Genomic DNA, 20,926 nt, shown 5'->3' with positions numbered 1-20,926 from the left:
CTTTCTATCATTCCTCCCGCCCCCACCCTCCCATCGTATAATTATGAATATGAATATGTTTTTTTTTTAAAAAGATGTTCATTATATTTAATTCATTACAAACTGCAAATTTTCTCAATTCTTCACCTTTCAATTAATTATATCTTCCCAAAAACTTCATACAACTTTCACCAATGGTATACTTCTAACCCTCACATTAAAATCACCGATCACTGATAGACAAAAAGAAAAAAAGTTTCTTAATGTTTCTCTAAATGTGACTCTATTTCTTGAATTGCTTTTTTGCGTACATTACAGATCTGCAAATACAATTTTACTATCACCCTTAGTTTTAAATAAATTACACTTCAAAAAAAATTAAGGGAAAATGTAGTTAAAATTTGTAAAACGTATAATTTTGCATGGCCATACCTGTGTCAGAATGATTTCGCTGATGCTATTTTTTTTATAAATAGCCTCAGGCACATCCCGAATTAATGTCCAACAGTAATCGGCTAGCATGCTAGTATTCCGTTTCCCTTTATAGCAGATTTCCATCACTGAAATGTCTTGGTGGAAACGTTCACCGTGTTTATCACTTACATCTCCGAGGTTGTCCGGGAAAAAATCCAGATGTGAGTGGAGGAAATGTATTTTCAAAGCCATATTACATCCCATAGCTCTCTATGAAGTAAGAAGTTGACAAATTTTAAAGACGATTTTGTAAACTAGTAATAAGTTTTCTAATTCTTAACTGCATCAAATATATGCTAAAAAAAAAATTGAAGTTTTGATAATTTATGAGAAATGGATAAATTTTAAAATGAGTTAAAATTTACTTGGATTTTACAAATTTTTCATAAAGGTGTATTTTTTCTAGTATGCAAAGAATAACATTAATATGTCTCCTGAATAGGTGTGATAGCCTGAGAAATAAGGTAGTTGTGAGAGTTTAAATAAAATTACAAAGACTGTCTGAGAATAGCCCCAGGTTGTTCTAGTAGTGAACGCATCTTCCCAAATCAGCTGATTTGTAAGTCGAGAGTTCCAGCGTTCAAATCCTAGTAGTCAGTTATTTTTACATGGATTTGAATACTAGATCATGGATACTGGTGTTCTTTAGTGGTTGAGTTTTAATTAACCATAAATCTCTGGAATGATTGAACTGAGACTGTACAAGACTACACTTCATTTACACTCATACATATCATCCTCTGAAGTATTATCTGAAAGATGATTACTGGAGGCTAAACAGGAAAAAGAAAAGACTGTCTGAGAACAAAATTTACATCAAATTCAAAAGTTTAAAAAAAAAATACCAAAGCCATCTGTCATCTAAAAATATCTAAAAAATTAATATCATTTCATGAGCATGTATGAAAGAAAAAATGTTTAATGTGGATGATTTGGCATGAAATGATGTAGTTTTGATTTCACATTTAAATAGATCAGTTGGGGTTCTGTGCTTTTTGTCTTGGCATTCGAGAAAAATGCCTGTAAATGTCAAGATGTACATGTGAGTGGCAATAAAATTTATATTTATATATACCTTTTAAAGATAATTTGAATTTATTAAACCTAATGCTACTACTCTTGAATAATTGTTTGCTGTAAAAGCAGTTAGTGTCACACCAACTGTTATTCATTATCAATGCCAGTGCGCATAACAGTTTGAATTACTGCAAAAGAAAATTCTCTATAAAAAATTGATAATTTCAGATTTCAAAAATATTAAGGACCAAACTCTACGGATTGTTATCAATTATATGAAGATGGTAGTGATTAAAATTTGTCAGGTGTAACAAGTAAAGCTTGAATATAGACTCAACAGTATTTCATTTTTTATATGTTTTAAATTATATGTTAGATTTTCTTAATATTTTTAAAGTTGTATTAATAATAATTTTAACAATCAAGTTATTGTAGTTGAAAATAATGAAGTAAACCCCGATTGGTAAACCAACATCTATTTGTAGATTTTAATATATTGCAGATGGATGTTGTTCCTGGAAAAAAAAAATTAATTTGTAATATTGTTGAAAAATTATTTTCATAAAAGAGGGGGATACCTGTTGCTTTCAAGGGGATAGTGATTGGAATACAAACACTGAGGAGGAGGTAATTGGACAGCAAAATAACATGTCTTTAACATTTTATATATGATTTTCCTGTTAGCGAAGTTATTCAATTTATGGAAGTTTTAGGAGAATCTGAAATTGATTATAAACAGTTTGACAGTTGATTATAGATTAGTGGCTCAAAAATGATGACTCAAGAGGCATTTATCATTCTCAGAATTGACAATGATACCATAACACAACATTTTAGCACGACAAATACATATTTTTGGAACATTTTGTTATACTATAAGATAATTTGTAAAAGAACTTGTTCGTCATACATGCAATTCCTCTTTTTAATTCATGATACAGCAATTCTAGTTTTGGCCCAGCACATGTCAGTTGTATAACTAATAGCAATAGTAATTATAGTAATAATAATAATAATAATAATAATAAGCATGATGAAATGTAATTAATGAGTTTTTTTTATGAAAATAAATAAAGCCAACTAAAATAACACCCTGTACTATTATGCTTTTAAGATCAAAAAATCTTTTCAGAGTTTTTCAGCATCAGCTTCTTCCTCAGTCTTTCTGGAAGTGGTTTCAGTTTTTCTGAATTGGTTGTTGATTGCATATATGTCCTGAAGCAGTTTGTAAGCCCAGTCTGAATGTAGTCTGATAATGTATTATATTTGACGACTTAGTATATTGTTTTATAAATGATTATTTTATGTGATGAACTTTGTTGTAGATAATGGATGCGCCAACTGATGGTTCGTGTATAAATGAAGATCCATTGAGCTTTGATATCAAAGTTGAAATCAAACAGGAAAAAAACAGTGAAATAGAATGTTTGTTTATACCTGTCAATCAACAGATGGAAGATTTGATAGTATTTGAACAAGTAAGGTTTTTGTGTGATTAATACTACTGTGTACATTTGCACATAGACTTTTCTTTACAACAATGCCGTGTTTTACATGAAGAAACAAGATTGAGTACAATTTTTTATAGTCCCTCTAAATTTAGATACTAAAGCATCTATATTTTCCTATTTTATTGTTCATATAATGTGTTTTGCCCATTTATGCGCGTTTTTATTTGTTTATTTTAATTATTTTACATTGCTGTCATCTAAATTTTTAAGTTTGATGTTATTAGGCTAAATTGCTTACAGTAGCAATATTTTGTGTGCTGATAACGCACTTTGTTTTGAACACAGGAGAAAACAAATCTAAGTCTAGCTAAAGGTTTGGGACTGTGATAAAGTTTAATTATATTATTTTTTTACTATATTGATATAGAAATTGATAATAGAATAAATACAATTTGTTAAAAAACAATCTCTACATGGATGTTTGACCATATGATTCTTTTTTCATTCTGTATTTACACAACTGAAACATCTGTCTTATCCCATCTTACTCCTTACAGTAAAAATTGTTTAATGTTTTTATAGAGAAAAATTACTGATAATTTATCATATCTTAGAAAAATGTTGATAAATTGTTCCCTAACAAAGTAATGCCGAGCAGAAATATTTTGAGTTGATAAAGCTTCAATCACTATTTAGATAAGTTCATTCTCTACATTTTAATTGTCAGTTTTGATTTGTCTTGAATGAACATAGTTAAAAACTTAAATGAAGTTAAAGGGAAGCTTTAGTCTGGTGTGTTATGCACACTGAGCTATCTATAAATGAAGTTTGAATTTTATATCTGTTTTTTTTTTTTAATTACTCTATGAATTTGAATAAAATTTTTTTAAATCTACTCTACTACTATCATAGTAGGTGGTGTTAGTTGATGGAGAATTATTTATTAAATTTAGTTTATATACAAATATTTTTCATCGTGATGATTATGATAATGAAGAGAACAATGGTGCTGGTAATTGTGTTGGTGATAATTAAAACTATTATTTATATATTTTTTGTAAATATTTGGGTATCTGGACTAAAATGGAATGCATTTAGCGAGATATTTTTCAACTGGATGCCTATCAGCAAGGAATTTTAGCATCAGGATTGCCCTTCTGTTGATATAGTTATGACTTAATTTGTGTTTTCATGGATGGGAATATAGCCGAGGCTGTATTTTAAAATATTTTTTTTGTTAGATAGTGGGAAGTACAAACTTGAAAGGAGGCAATTTGTACAGGTTCATTATTAGGTTGGTTTATAAAATAAATATCTCAATTTAAATTCATCTTGTAACATCATCACTTGTGTCTAAATTTCCTTTATCAAGTACAGATATGTCTAATTCATTATATTATAATGTGATGATGAATTTTATATCCTTTTTATATAAAAATGGACCTACATAAAATATAATTGTACAAATTATTGTATCACCTGTTATAGTATGCCAAGGTCATAGTTATATGTCAACACAACAGAAATATATTCTATTGAAAAATTAAATTTAAAAAAAGAATAGATTTTCATGGATTAATAAGCCTATTACGAATATTTTATAAATGGGTTTGAAGAATGTGAAGTCATTGCATTCATAAATTACTCATGTATTTCAGTTACATTAATCAGAAAGAACAATTTTTTTAAATGTTAATTTTAGATTGGAGATAAATTGATTTAGTACATTAGTTTCTAATATTTTTTATTTGTGTGTTGTAGGCAGGTGAAATATCACATTTAGTTTCACCAGAAAAAGATCCATTCTGTTCAGGTGATAGTAACTCTTCATTGAAAGCTGCTAGATCTGAGATTGGATCGATTAAATTAGAAAAAGTGGATGTAAAACATGAAGAACTGGTAAGGTATATCTTTAGTACCATATACAGAATTTTTCATTATTATTATTATTATTGTATAAAGCTATTTTTTTTTTAAATTGGAAGATTCAAAATTTGATTACTGTATGTGAAACTAATTCTCATAATGTATGGTTGAAAAATGTTTAATATTCATATCAAATAAATCTTAAAGTATCAGAATATTAGATAACAAATATTTTTTGAGGAAAAACGCTCTAAAAATAGGAATTTTCCATAAGATTTAATCCTACTGAATGTTAGAATCACTGAGTTTTAACCTTTTGACATATCTAAAACAGGAACAGAATTATTGGCTTTGCTTTATTCAAATCGCATTCATTGTTACTACTTTTACTACTCAATGATTCACTTATTATGATGGTATTATTATCATTTTCTTTGTAGCCAACATATTTCTATTGTGCTCTGCTAACAAAAAGAGGAAAAACTTTAATTATTTTCATGATATGTAGCAGGGTCCCTACCTAATATGAAACATTTAGAGTGGGTTATTGGAAATTACTTCTCAAACGACTTTTTATTATACTGGATTTCTGCAAAATAAAAATATGTTTCTCTTGTTTGTGATATGTTGACTCGTGCATTGAAATTTGAGATTATACTTTAAAAAATTTATAGTATGGCATTTATAAATAATGAACTACAGAAAATTTCTGTAAAATTCAATTTAGTCTTAGTTTTTATTTATTTATAATTGAATATGTTTTTTGCTCTTGAGGTTAAAATATATTGTCATAGAATAGAATGTATTTTACTTTGGCATGTAATAAAAGTAAATTTTTGTAACAGCAATAAATATTTACAGTTCATCTATTGATATCTTCTCTTTAATTATGGAGGAAACAAAAACTAATTCTGACATATCAAGGGTACTGTATTGCTATGGAGTTCTTCAATCCGCAATAACCATAGAGGAGGTTATTATGTGCCGTTTATGAATAGGGCATAATAATTTTACACATGGATCAGACCAATGCACCTGTTTGTGTTTACTTCAACTGTCAACTAACGATACACCACGTACTTGTGAACAGTGTGTGTTATGCGGCATTGCATCATAAGTTTAAATTAGGAGTTAACATCCTAGATATTCTAGGAAGCAATTAATGATGTTATTGAATATCTTTTTCTTTGTTAAGGACGTGGGGGGTCATCAACGTAAGATGATGTTTAGCCTGGAGAAGACCACAATGATGCTTCTTAAAGCCCATTTGGCAGTGAGGCGTCAGGTTTGTGTTTCAATGTGTCAGACCTTCGTATTAAATATGTTCAAGTTCAAAAGTATCTCAGGGTGTTTCTTGATGGGAAATTGGAATTCAAGACGCACCTTAATTACATTGCGGTATTCGACGAGTGGTCAATCCTAATTGGGGTCTTAATTTTAAAGCTATGGGTATTCTGTATAAGAACGTGTGTGAGCCAATTATGCTATATGTGGCGCCTGTTTGGGCAGATAGGCTAAATTTTAAAAGCTATCGGGATATATTATAAAGAGCTCAATGTCTTTTATTATTAATGGTAATGGGAGGTTGCCATACTATTTCACAGGAGGCAATCTTGGTGATTGCAGGCATGAAGCTGATAGATTTAATTGCATCAGAAAAGCAGCAGAATTATGTTTCTAAGAAGTCAGGTGAATTGACTTCAGAAAAATTGGCGAGATAGAACGGCATGGTAATACTTTATGTCAGGCCAGGTGAGATAAGGCAGCAGGTGGGCATTATATGCATGATCTCTTCCCAGATGTTGTTGGTTTGCAGGGCACCCGTTGGTCTACCCTAACAAGTATGTGACGCAATTTCTTTCTGGTCATGGCGCCTTCCAACTCCAGCGATTTGGCCTGGTGGATTCAGGTGTTTGTCCAGATTGTGGATAACTAGATGATGCATAACATGTAATTTACAAATGCGCGAAATACAAAGTTTTGCACACAGAGACTATTTGTCAACTCAACATTATCAGGTTGACATTAGATCTCCATGAGAATTGAAAAAACCAGGCCAAATGGGTAATTGTTGAACATTTCATCAGGTACCTGGCAAGAGAACGGATTGCTGAGAGAATTTAGGGTTCCACCTAGTCTTTCCTGTGTCGTGGTTTTGTTGTGCTGATGTTATGGTTTGATGTTATTGTAGTGTTTTGTTTATTTAGTTTTATTTTTGAGTTCATTTTTATTTTTTTTTTTGTGTTATGTTATGGTTGCGTGTTGAACCATAGTAGTTTTAGTGAAATAGAGAGTGACTGACTTGCCCGCTAAGTCAGTCATTTACAAATAGCAGCATGGTTTATCGTAATAAAATTTATAAGATATTGTTAATTTTCATTTAGTTTATCATACATTAAAACATGCAATCAATTCTATAGTTATCAAGAGTTTTAATAGAAAATTATACTCTTTCACATTTTTCACTATAGAGCTTTTTATAGTGGGTGATATTTACTGTTAATATAGTTAGTTTTGTTTTAAATTGTCAAAAATGTTTTATTTCTGAATTTGTCATATGTCCACATTAAAAAGCAGTTTCAAACTGTCTCAAAATATTTTGTTTTTTAAGTGAGGGCTGTTACACTATTTTTCTACATATTCACCATTCACTACAATAAATTTTTGATATCAGCTTACCAGCTTCATTGTTTCGTTACTGAAGAACTTAATTAGTTTTGCAATTCCTCATCATCTTCAAACTTCTGCGATGCAAGCTATTGTTTTAAATGGAGAAAAAGGTAATAATCACTCAGTACAAGACCCAGACTGTAAGACGGATGTTCAAAGATTTTCCAACAAAATCATCGCAGTTGTTCAGTGATTTTGTTTGTGGTATGAGGTCTGTCATTATTGTGGAGCAAAATCCTGTTGGTTAGTCCTGCGCCTTTTGTTTTGGATTGAACATCTAAGTTTTGTAAGCGTTTCACAATAAGTATCGGCATTAACAGTTCTAAATTCAAGAAATTCAGTCAGCAATAACCCTTCGGGGTCCCAAAAAACCCATAGCCATAAGCTTTTTCATTGAACTCTCTCACTTAAACTTTTTGAGCTTCAGAGATGAATGAACATTTGAATAAGATATCCATATTTCATCACACCGATCACAACGTGTTTTTGTAAATCATCACCTTCATCTTTGTAGCGTCTCAAAAATGTTTGAGCTACAGCAAGGCATTTTTATTTGTGGTTTTCTGTCAACATTTTTGGTACCTATCTGGAACACAACTTTCTGTAACCAAGTTTTTCAATTAAAATATTGTAAATTACTGATCACGAAACAAAAGGAAATTCAATAAATAATTTAGAAACAGTAAGCCTTCTGTTTTTACGGATTTTTGCATTCACATTTTCAGTCAATTCATCTGTTCTGACAGTTGAGTGATCACTGTTTTCTTCATCATGAACATTCATTCTTCCTCTACAAAACAAACGACACCATTGGTGAACTTTACCTTTACACATAATAATGTGTCCATGAACATTAACAATTTCTCTATGAATATCAGCAGCAGATTTGTTTTTCGCCAATAGATAATGAATTACTGATCACATTTCATTTCTCGCAGTATTATTTATTGTAGCACACATTTCAGTCTGGCTGTACACAGTAACTAATGCGAATATGTTAACCTAGTGTTGACATGGTTGATATTAATAAACATGCTACACTATTACCATTAATTTCCACTGAATCTAATAGTGACAAATTGAAAACGGCCCTTACTTAAAAATCATGCCTCGTACAATATGAGATGGAAGTTTTGTCATCTGAAAATGGACAGGATCATTAGTGAAATATACCCTTGTGTAAATTAATTGAAATGCACAATGATGTGCATTATTTTTTGTAATGTAAATGGTTTATTTCCGTATAGTGATAAAATGAATAAAATTATTCACATTAAATTGTTCTTAGTAATTAGCATATCTTCCTTTATTTATAATTAGCATTTTAATCCTATTAGGCATTAATTAACCAACAATTTACATTTTTTATGAATCTCTGTGTCATAACAGGAATACTACTTTAGATAATTCAAACTATATAAACTATCTTTGAGTTGGGCTCATGAGTTTGTACTGTTCATATCAAATTCTATGAATGCAAAATACACCACTAATGATAAGGTCATGCAAACCACATGTCACGCAGTTAACCCATAAATCATCAATCCATCAACATTGATATAAATCCCATTCAAACCAAACTGACTAGTCTTTGTCATGTCTCTTTTGAAGAAGATTCTTCCCATACTGTTCAAATTATAAAAGTAAAAATTGTGATGGCTAGATTAAAAATCCTGTAACTTAAGTATATGTATAATAATAAATGGCTTTGATGCAGTGAAAATGACTCAGTGAATGTTGATACAAAGAAATTATCTTTCAATAAATATTATATTGTAAAACGCTCCTCTATGAATCATGATGAAACCTTGCCAATGGTGAGGGGGATTGAGTTCTCAGTGAAACAGAGTAGCTAAACCGAAGATGCAACCATATCGGAGAGGTATCTGTTGAGAGCCAGACTAAGGAATGATTCCTGAAAGAGGGCAGCAGCTCTTTCAGCAGTTGTTAAGGGCATAGGTCAGGATGACTTAAATGGCCGTATCAACATCACTCAATCTTCTGAGTACTGTGCAGCTGAAAGCAATGGAAAACTACAGCTGATTTTTTTTCCAAGAAAATGTAACACTCTGCATTTTCATATAACAAAGATGGTGGTGCCTTCCTTGGTGAAATATTCCAGAGGTAAACTAGTCCCCCGTTCGGATCTTCAGGTGGGAACTACTAAAGAAGGGGTCACCAGAAAATTAGAAAATAACATTCTACGAGTCAGAGCGTGAAATGTTAGAAGTCTAAAAAAGGTTGGTAGGTTAGAAAATTTAAAGAGAGAAATGGATAGATTAAACGTAGATGTAGTAGAAATTAGCGAGGTTTAGTGAGAAGAGGAAAATGACTTTTGGTCCTTTGATTTTAGAATAATTAACACAGCTTCAAATAAAGGGCAGACAGGAGTAGGTTTTGTAATGAACAAGAAGATAGGGAAGAGAGTAGAGTATTTCAAAATACATAGCGACAGAATTATTGTAATAAGGATTAAATCTAAACCTAAGCCGATAACGATTGTTAATATCTTTATGCCTGCCTACAAGTGCCCATAATGATAATGAGGTAGAGTGTGTATACGAGGAGATTGACGAAGCAATTAAACACATAAAAGGGGATGAAAATTTAATAATAGTTGGAGATTGGAATGCAAGCATTGGAAAAGGCAAGGAAGAAAATATTGTGGGTGAATATGGGCTGGGCAAAAGGAATGACTTACAGAGTTTTGCACGAAATATAATTTAGTAATTGCCAACACCCAGTTTAAAAATCATAATAGAAGAATATACACATAGAAAAAGCCAGGGGATACTGCAAGGTATCAGACAGCTTATATCATGGTTAAGAAAAGATTTAGAAATCAACTCGTCGATTGTAAAGCTTACCCTGGAGCAAACATTGATAGCGACCATAATTTAGGGATAATGAAATTTAGATTGGGGTTTAAAAACCTGAAGAAAAGATGCCAGAAGAATCAATGGAATTTAGAGAAGCTTGAGGAAGAGGTGGTAAAGAAGATTTTTGAGGAGAACAGCAAGAGGTCTGAGTAAAAAAGATAAGGTACAACATGTAGAAGAAGAACGGGAGAATGTTAAAAAGGAAATTCTTAAATCAGCAGAAGTGAACTTAGGCAGAACAAAGAGAACTGGTAGAAAACCTTGGATTTCAGAGGATATATTGCAGCTGATGGATGAACGTAGAAAATATAAGAATGCTAATGATGAAGAAAGTAAAAGGAACTATCAACAATTAAGAAATACTATAAACAGGAAGTGCAATCTAGTGAAAGAAGAGTGGATTAAAGAAAAGTGTTCAGTAGTGGAAAGAGAAATGAACATTGGTAAAATAGATGGAGCATACAGGAAAGTTAAGAAAAATGTTGGGGTATATAAATTATTATCTAATTATGTGTTAAACAAATATTGTACACCGATTTATAATGCAAAAGGAACGGTCGATAGGTGGATGGAATATATTGAAGAGTTATATAGAGGAATTGAATAAGAAATTGGTATTATGGTGGAAGAAGTGGAAGTCAAAGAGGATGAAAGGAGAGAAACAATACTGAGATCTGAATTTAAGAGATCATTAAAATATTTGAATGGCAGAAAGGCTCCTTGAATAGATGGAATACCTGCAGAATTACTGCATATTGCCGGTGAGGAAGCGATAGATAGATTATACATACTGGTGTGTAATATGTACAAAAAGGGGAAGTTCCATCAGACTTCAAAAAGAGTGTTATAGTCATGATACCAAAGAAAGCAGGAGCAGATAAATGTGAAGAATACAGAACAATTAGCTTAGCTAGTCATGCATTAAAAATCTTAACTAGATTTCTGTACAGAAGAATTGAGAGGAGAGTGGAAGAAGTGTTAGGAGAAGACCAATTTGGTTTCAGGAAAAGTATAGTGACAAGGGAAGCAATTTTAGCGCTCAGATTAATAGTAGAAGGAAGGTTAAAGAAAAACGAACCAACATACTTGGCATTTATAGACCTAGAAAAGGCATTTGATAAAGTAGACTGGAATAATATGTTCAGCATTTTAAAAAAATTAGGGTTCAGGTACAGAAATAGAAGAACAATTGCTAACATTTACAGGAACCAAGCGGCAACAGTAATAATTGAAAAACATAAGAAAGAAGCCATAATAAAAAAAGGAAGTCCGACAAGGTTGTTGTTCTCTATCCTCGATACTTTTTAATCTTTACATAGAACTAGCAGTTAATGATGTTAAAGAACAATTTAGATTTGGAGTGAAAAGATAAAGATGCTACGATTTGCTGATGATATAGTAATTCTACCTGATAGTAAAAACTTTTTAGAAGAAACAATGAACAGCATGGATGAAGTCATATGCAAGAACTACCACATGAAAATAAACAAGAAGAAAATGAAAGTAATGAAGTGTAGTAGAAATAATGAAGATGGACCACTGAATTAAAAATAGGAAGAGAAAAGATTATGGAGGGTTATTTGGGAAGTAGAATTAGATGAACGAAGCAGAAGTGATATAAAATGCCGAATAGCCCAAGGCAAAACGAACCTTCAGTCAGAAGTATAATTTGTTTACATCAAAAATTAATTTAAATGTCAGGAAAACATTTTTGAAAGTATATGTTTGAAGTGTAGCTTTATATGGAAGTGAAACTTGGATGATCGGAATACCTGAAAAGAAAAGATAGAAGCTTTTGAAATGTAGTGCTATAGGAGAATGTTAAAAATCAGATGGCTGGATAAAGTGGATAAGCTGGATAAAGAGATGTTGCAGCAAATTCATGAAGAAAGAAGCATTTGGAAAACTATAGTTAAAAGAATAGACAAATTTATAGGCCACATTTAAGGCATGTTGGAATAGTCGCTTTAGTATTGAAGGGACAAATAGAAGGGAAAAATTGTTCGGACAGGCAACATTTAGAATATGTAAAACAAATTGTTACGGATTTAGGATGTAGGGATATACAGAAATGAAATAACTAGCACTGAATAGGGAATCTTGGAGAGCTGCATCAAACTGAAGACAAAAAAAAATGTGAAACGACTAACCATTGTAATGGTTCTAACAGAACCTATTGCAGAAATATTAAAATGGTTAATTAGTCAGAAAAATCACACTTGGAAATGATTTACTGAACTCTTCAGATAATTTTGTAGTACTCTTCACAAGAACAGAACAAAAATATTACCCTGAATGCTCATTATTTTGGGCAGAGATGTAGGTAAGGTGACAACATTTCATTTTAATGGACTAACTCCTTATTGCCATTGAATGCAGCAAGATAATGTAGTTAGTTTTTATTCTATTATGCTTCAAGATCAGACAATTGGTGTTAAACATGTAAAATTGAGGATTATAGTGAGTCAAAAGGTTGCCAGTTCTTTGAACCAAAAGTGTATGATCTCTTCTCAAGAAAGGCTAAGCATTGGCTCTTTGTATATATTTTATAGTATTCTCTATATAACAAATTGAGCCTAGAGCCTACATTGTTTAAGTAGAACATATATTTCTAAAGTAAATAATTCAATACAAAAGAAAGATTCTTTATATAAGTTGCATAGGCATCTGGCAATACTTTGGCAGCAGGATCAACTAAAAGTTGTATGAAACAATCTGAAAACGTCATCTTAATTGTTTAAAAAAAAAACAAAAATAAGCTTGTCCTGTAACTCTAATAAGACAGAATGCAAATCTATCTTTACCAAAATTAAATAGTGACTATAAACTATGGAATTTTCTGCAATTTGCCATCTGCTTTGAACATTGGGGAGAAGTTCATAATCTTCTTTGTAAAAACTGCTCAGAAAATTTACCTTTGCGATCTTTTAAATATTTGAGTTAAACTAAGATAGTTTTTCTATTTTGGAAACTGCAATATTTGTTCAGCTTTGATTAGAAGTATATCTTATATTATTACAATCTTAATGCATTTCTATACTCAGTGTCAGACTTATGTTCATACTGAAAGTTATTTGTTTGGTAATGGTTAGAGGATCACTTAGCAGAGTGTAAAACAAATTAACAAGTGGTAGTTTAATGTACCCATCCATAAAGCATGCAGTTTGAGAATTTCTGACAAGTAATACCACTAAGGAACCAGTTAATTCATCTAATTGATTAAAATTGCTTTGTAATCTAGTAGCATTCTTCAACTTTTGAAGTTAATTCCACAATTTAATGATAGTAATACAGTTTAAGTACTCTTTTTATAATTGTATTAACATATATTTTAATTATAGTAATATCAAATCACAGTTTTTTTAATCAATGGATATAAAAAGCTTATCAGTGGTGTTTATATTAGGAAACCATTGTGGGATCCTAGAGCCCATACCACAAGAATGTAAGAGTACTAAAAAGGATATGGGAAGAAATATGTAAAGAATAAATCACAGGTAAGTTGAAACATTTATTAAGTATAAGACTAAATTTATCAGTAATTGTCTGTTGTTAATCATTAAATGACATCAACAAGACATCATTAAATGTCTTGTTCTGACCAAGTAATTTCAGGATGGCCATAATGATTTTGCCAAGGAACACTTCCTGTCGTGTTCAAATAATTTAAAAAGTTTCCTAATTCACAAGGCATTAATTCTGGACACAATGTAATGCAAAATGCATGGTTTTATATTAACATAAATATGCGATTAACTAGAGGACAGGACCTGCCTTTCTTTTTTTTAAGGTGTAATTGTATAATTCACATAGTGCTTTGATAATTCCACTTCAACATCCATTTCAACCGGTTTTGTAGAACCTTGTTGCTTAATATTCTAAAGATGTAGCAGCCAGTATTACTTTCTGTCGTGTTCTTAATAACACTAGTCAACATGATTTTTGTTTTACGAGTACCAATAGGTGTACTTAATGCAGATTTTTATTCTGTTTTCAAATATGTATTCGGAATTTCTCCATCATCCACAGTTATTTTGTTATTTTAATTTTTTTAATTATTTTAAAACATTGTATTGTCCATTTGTTCATTGTCAAGTAAAAGCTCCTAGAGCATTATAAATATTATGGAACCAAATGAGCTAACTCAAAGGGTAGTGTTACTACTGTTTTGCAGGTTCAGACATGTATAGACTTGTACAAATGTGATCTAGTGTAGCACACATTCATCAGAAGGATGTCAGTTGTGATATAGTGGTGAACCAGTAAACACATCATTTTGAGTGCTTTGTGTATCTGAAATATTGTGTATTACCTATTTACAACTTTATTTCTTTTAATTAGTCGTTAGTTCAAAATGCCTAGAATTTGTTTAAATCATCCTAACAATTTTTGTTATTTATGTTGTGAAATGATGCTCAAGTCTCAAAGGTGAAACCTTACTTCATCAGTAAAAAAGTGTTATGAACTTTATTTCGGGTATAAAGTCGGGGATCAGACAAGGGTCTGGGCTTCACATATCTGGTGTTTATCGTGTTCTAGGCTTCTCACTTCATGGAGAAATGGCATATGCCATTTGCTATCCCTATGATTTGGAGGGAACCCAAAGATTACTCTTCTGACTGTTGTTTCTGCTTAACAAACATTAAAGGGATTACATCAAAATCAAAACATACAGACCCTAACTTGCAATTTGCAATGAGACCAGTTCCACACTCCGAAGAATTGCCTATAACAAAGCTTCCAGAACATGTGACGAACAAAGCTTCCAGAACATGAAAAGAGCTCAGAGTCTGATGGAAGTAAGGAAGAAAAAGAAACAGATTCTGGTGATACAACTTTTGAACAAACCAGTTCATCTGAGCCGCATTTAATGAATCAAGAAAATCTTTATGATCTCATACAAGATTTAAAGTTATCCAAAAAATACTCTGAAATGCTTGGCTAAAAGGATGGAATCTTCTTCAAAAGAATATAAAGATATGTATTTATCGTAATCATCATTCTGAATTTAAAGACTATTTTTCTGAAGAAAGTGACTTAGTGTTTGAAATGACATTTCTTCTCTTATGGAGTCACTTTCTAATGAACATAACTCAACAGAATGGCATTTCTTCATCAATTCCTCTAAAGTTAGCTTAAAAGCTGTGCTTCTGCATAATGGCAATAAATTCCCATCAGTACCTGTGGCTCATTCTACTAGTATGAAAGAAACATAATTTAAAGTTATCCAGTATAAATTTAAAGTTTTCATACTTTAAATTTATGAAAACTAAATTTATATTGGAAAAGCTTCATTATGCGGTGTATGAATGGAATATTTGTGGTGATTTGAAGGTAATTGCATTTATTCTTGGTCTGCAGCTTGGTTACACAAAGTACTGTTGTTTTTTGTGTGACTAGGATAGTAGGGACAGAAAAACCCATTTCATTCGAAAAAATGGCCTAAACGTGAATCACTTATTCCTGATCAGAAAAATTTGAAACATGACCCATTGTGTAATCCTAAAAATGTGTAACTATAATTAATGAAAAATTTTGTCAAGGCCATGGACAATACGCCTGGATTCATGTACTTAAAACAGATGTTTCCTAAAATTAGTGATGCAAAATTAAAGAAGGAATGTTTGTGGGCCCACAACTATGATCACTAATGCATGATGAAAAGTTTGAAGAACTATTAAATCCACTGGAGAAAGCAGCTTGGCAAGCATTCAAAAATTTTACTCTGAGTTTTTTGGGAAATCAAAAGGCAGAAAATTACCATGATATTGTCAACGATCTTATAAAAATTTGGGTTGTAATATATCCTTAAAAGAACACTTCCTGCACTTGCACCTAAATTTCTTCCCAGAAAATCTTGGCAGAGTGAGCAGTGAGCATGGGTAACACTTTTATCAGGAGATTTTAGCTATGGAAAAGAAGTATCAAGGCAAATGGAGCCCTAATATGCTGGCTGATTATTGTTGGACCATCAAGAGGGATGCTTCACAGGCAAAATATAGTAGAAAATCATCATTTCTTACTTTCTAGTTAAGTCAGATGTTTGAATATTGTGTAGTTAAGAATGCAGAAAGTATTAAAATGTTTGAAATTATAAATACCTGTCTCTCAAAAACCTTGCATGATGGGGAAAAACTGATATCATATTTGAATTCATGAGAAAAAATACTATCAGAATCACTTATTTTTTTCCTGAGATAAAAATTTATTTTTTGTTCCCTAGTTTAATTAATAATTAATTATTCTTCTAGATTTACAAAGGTTTATTTTATTTTTTAGGAAATTGTTAAATATGGTATGAGTGGTTACTTCATCTGCTAATATTATTAAAGGAATATCATTACTGGTATCTGGTAGTACATTTGATGAAGGAATTCTGAACTTTCTTTGTAATGATTATAGTGAAGACCCCCTAGTCACTATGTTAAACAGTCCCACTATCAGTAACAAGAGATTTTTCATCAGCATCTGCTTCAACTTTTAGAGATAATGAAAAAAAAGTTTATTATGGTAATACGTTGACCATTTTTCATTGGACACTTAATCTTAGTGTGCTTCTTATCTATTGCCAGTATATAATTAGAAGAATTCCATTTTTAAAATTTAATTTAGATTTAGCATTTTTAAGCCATAATTCTGTGGAGGATATATTAGATATTTATTTTGAAATACTTCCTGAGTAATGTAAAAGTTCTTTTACAATTTTTAGATAGTATTAACTTAAACACAAAAATGTAAAGCCAGAAGTTGAAATGATTCATCTCTAACCAAAAATGTTTAATAATATATAGTTTTGTTTAGTTTTTTAAATTTTTTAAAGTGTTTAATTTTTAAAAAAACTCTTTTAAAATGTTTATACATTTGATCTAAAATGACAGTGTTGCCTGTAGTAAAGTTCTTGATCCATTGGTAGTAGTGAACCCTTTTAGCATAATCGTCAATATTTAGCTCATGGAAAACCTGCATTCTATATGGACAATATTTGAACATTCACTTCACTGCAGTGTGGGCTGAATCTAGTGAAAGTCCTTTTTCCAGCTTAGTCTCTGCAGAGATTTATGAGGAGATCTTGTAGCTGCCTTTTCAATGTCCTCTATGATCTGTGTTGTTAAAACTTACTTGTATCAGGCATATTTCTGGTCTAACACCAAACCTGTAACCTCAAAATAAGTTTCCATCACTAATTCACATTCTTCAACGGCTAACCAAATTTTAACAAAACCACACCAATTACACAACCTTGTTCAAAATCCAATTCTCGATACAGACTGGCAATACTCAGATATGTAGACAATAAGTAGTTCTCACTCTAGCTCCAGTCATATCAACATCTTCCACATTATTTTACCCATCTTACACCAATATATGAATTTTAACAAAAATATAACTACTGAGTAATGGGGGTCACTTTTAAGTTGAACATCCTGTACAGTAGGTGCTTCTTGCATTTTTATTTTATGCATGCATATTGGTGGAACATATTGATCATTGATTGATATTAGTACATTCAATTCTGAAAAAAGCTTGGCGATATCCAAAGCAAAACAATAAATACTTAAGCTGGCTTTTGGGAATGATGCTATGGTGAGTTACACAAATTAAAAAGTTGGTATAACCAGTTTGAAAGTGGCCGAACTTCAGTTGAGATGTCCGTTATACTGATTGGCTGTCAAGCTGAAATTAAAATATCATTAAGAATATACAGTTTGATAATCAAAAAAGATAAGCTTACCTTCTGAGATAATACATTTCTCAGAAATTTATAACAGATTATATGAATGATTTATATTTGGATTAGCAATGGTTCTGTACGTATGTTATTAATGGGTGATTTGGGCATGTAGAGAGTGACCACATAATTTGTGCCAAAGCTGCTTTCACTTGAACAAAAAGAGATTTGTTTTGATATTTGAGAGGATATGCTGAAATTTGAAATGGTGATCCTTACTTCCCTAAGACTGTGATAAGTTGTAATAAATTTTGGGTGTATAGGTATGATCCAGACAAAGCCTATTGGTCTTAATGGAGGTCACCTTCATCCCCAAGACTGAAGTAAGCAAAATAAGAACAAAAACGAGCAAAGTGAAAGTGACTGTTTTTTCTACTATTGCAGAGTTTCGTATATTGAATATACTCTAGAAGGCCAAATTGTTAACAAATGGTACTATCTAGAAGTTCTTTATTGCCTCACAGTGTAGTCTGGCACATGAAACAAAACCTGTAGCTATCATGCAAGTGGTATTTGAATCATGATAAGACAACTGCCTGTTTGTCATATTAAGCCGAGGGTTCTTTACTAAACCAGAATTCTTCATATCCACCAGACTCCTTACTCACCAAATGTAGCTCGTTGCCATTTCTTGTTGTTCCCCAAGTTAAAGAGGCTGCTGAAAGGGTCCCAATTTGACAATCAAGAGGTCAAAGATGAATGCAACAACACAGTCACAAGAGGGCTTTGAAAAATATTTCCCATTTTGGAAAGATAACTGGATTAACTCCTCCTCTATGAATCATGAGACCTTGCCGTTGGTGAGGGGGCTTGAGTGCTCAGGGATACAGAGTAGCTGGACCGAAGGTGCAACCATATCGGAGAGGTATCTGTTGAGAGCCAGACTAAGGAATGATTCCTGAAAGAGGGCAGCAGCTCTTTCAGTAGTTGTTAGGGGCATGAGTCAGGACGACTTAAACGGCCGTATCAACATCACTCAGTCCTCTGAGTACTGCGCAGCTGAAAGCAATGGAAAACTACAGCTGCTTTTTTTTTTCCAAGAAAATGTGGCTCTGCATTTTCACATAACAATAATGGAGGCGCCTTCCTTGGTAAAATATTCCGGAGGTAAAATAGTCCCCCGTTCGGATCTCCGGGTGGGGACTACTAAGGAAGGGGTCACCAGAAAATTAAAAAATAACATTCTACGAGTCGGAGCGTGGAATGTTAGAAGCTTGAAAAAGGTTGGTAGGCTAGAAAATTTAAAAAGGGAAATGGGTAGGACAAATGTGGATATAGTAGGAATTAGTGAGGTTCGGTGGGAAGAGGAAGGCGACTTTTGATCAGGTGATTTTAGAGTAATTAACTCAGCGTCAAATAATGGGCAGGCAGGAGTAGGTTTCGTGATGAACAAGAAGATAGGGAGGAGAGTGGAGTATTTCAAAACGCATAGCGATAGAATCATTGTAATAAGGATAAAATCAAAACCTAAACCGACAACGATTGTTAACGTTTATATGCCTACAAGCGCCCATGATGATGATGAGGTAGAGTGTGTATACGAAGAGATTGATGAAGCAATTAAACACGTAAAAGGAGATGAAAATTTAATAATAGTTGGAGATTGGAATGCAAGCATTGGAAAAGGCAAGGAAGGAAATATAGTGGGTGAATACGGGCTGGGCAAAAGGAATGAAAGAGGGGACCGACTTATAGAGTTTTGCACGAAGTATAATTTAGTAATTGCCAACACCCAATTTAAAAATCATAATAGAAGAATATACACTTGGAAAAAGCCAGGCGATACTGCAAGGTATCAGATAGATTATATCATGGTTAAGCAAAGATTTAGAAATCAACTCGTTGACTGCAAAACTTACCCTGGAGCAGACATTGATAGCGACCATAATTTGGTGATAATGAAATGTAGATTGCGGTTTAAAAACCTGAAGAAAAGGTGTCAGATGAATCGGTGGAATTTAGAGAAGCTTGAGGAAGAGGAGGTAAAGAAGATTTTTGAGGAGGACATCGCAAGAGGTCTGAGTAAAAAAGATAAGGTAGAAAATGTAGAAGAAGAATGGGAGAATGTTAAAAAGGAAATTCTTAAATCAGCAGAAGCAAACTTAGGCGGAATAAAGAGAACTGGTAGAAAACCTTGGGTTTCAGACGATATATTGCAGCTGATGGATGAACGTAGAAAATATAAGAATGCTAGTGATGAAGAAAGTAAAAGGAACTATCGGCAATTAAGAAATGCTATAAACAGGAAGTGCAAACTGGCAAAAGAAGAGTGGATTAAAGAAAAGTGTTCAGAAGTGGAAAGAGAAATGAACATTGGTAAAATAGACGGAGCATACAGGAAAGTTAAGGAAAATTTTGGGGTACATAAATTAAAATGTAATAATGTGTTAAACAAAGATGGTACACCAATATATAATACGAAAGGTAAAGTCGATAGATGGGTGGAATATATTGAAGAGTTATACGGAGGAAATGAATTAGAAAATGGTGTTATAGAGGAAGAAGAGGAAGTTGAGGAGGATGAAATGGGAGAAACAATACTGAGATCTGAATTTAAGAGAGCATTAAAAGATTTAAATGGCAGAAAGGCTCCTGGAATAGACGGAATACCTATAGAATTACTGCGCAGTGCAGGTGAGGAAGCGATTGATAGATTATACAAACTGGTGTGTAATATTTATGAAAATGGGGAATTTCCATCAGACTTCAAAAAAAGTGTTATAGTTATGATACCAAAGAAAGCAGGGGCAGATAAATGTGAAGAATACAGAACAATTAGTTTAACTAGTCATGCATCAAAAATCTTAACTAGAATTTTATACAGAAGAATTGAGAGGAGAGTGGAAGAAGTGTTAGGAGAA

At 32.1% G+C, this 20,926-nt stretch overlaps 1 protein-coding gene across 2 annotated transcripts in view; it reads left to right on the top strand.

The window, feature by feature from the left end:
• Positions 1–20,926, top strand: part of LOC142317328 (uncharacterized) — a 45,739-nt gene that overhangs the window by 6,719 nt on the left and 18,094 nt on the right. For both annotated transcript variants that reach the window (XM_075353790.1, XM_075353788.1), the window contains exons 2-3: positions 2,796–2,948; positions 4,683–4,820. In XM_075353790.1, coding sequence (XP_075209905.1) covers positions 2,799–2,948; positions 4,683–4,820 — 288 coding nt within the window. In that variant the 5' untranslated portion in view covers positions 2,796–2,798. The remainder of the gene's footprint in view (positions 1–2,795; positions 2,949–4,682; positions 4,821–20,926) is intronic.

The sequence above is a fragment of the Lycorma delicatula genome, chromosome 1, assembly GCF_047948215.1.
Source record: "Lycorma delicatula isolate Av1 chromosome 1, ASM4794821v1, whole genome shotgun sequence".
NCBI classification, from domain to species: Eukaryota; Metazoa; Arthropoda; class Insecta; order Hemiptera; family Fulgoridae; genus Lycorma; species Lycorma delicatula.
This window is presented reverse-complemented; position numbering and strand designations above follow the sequence as displayed.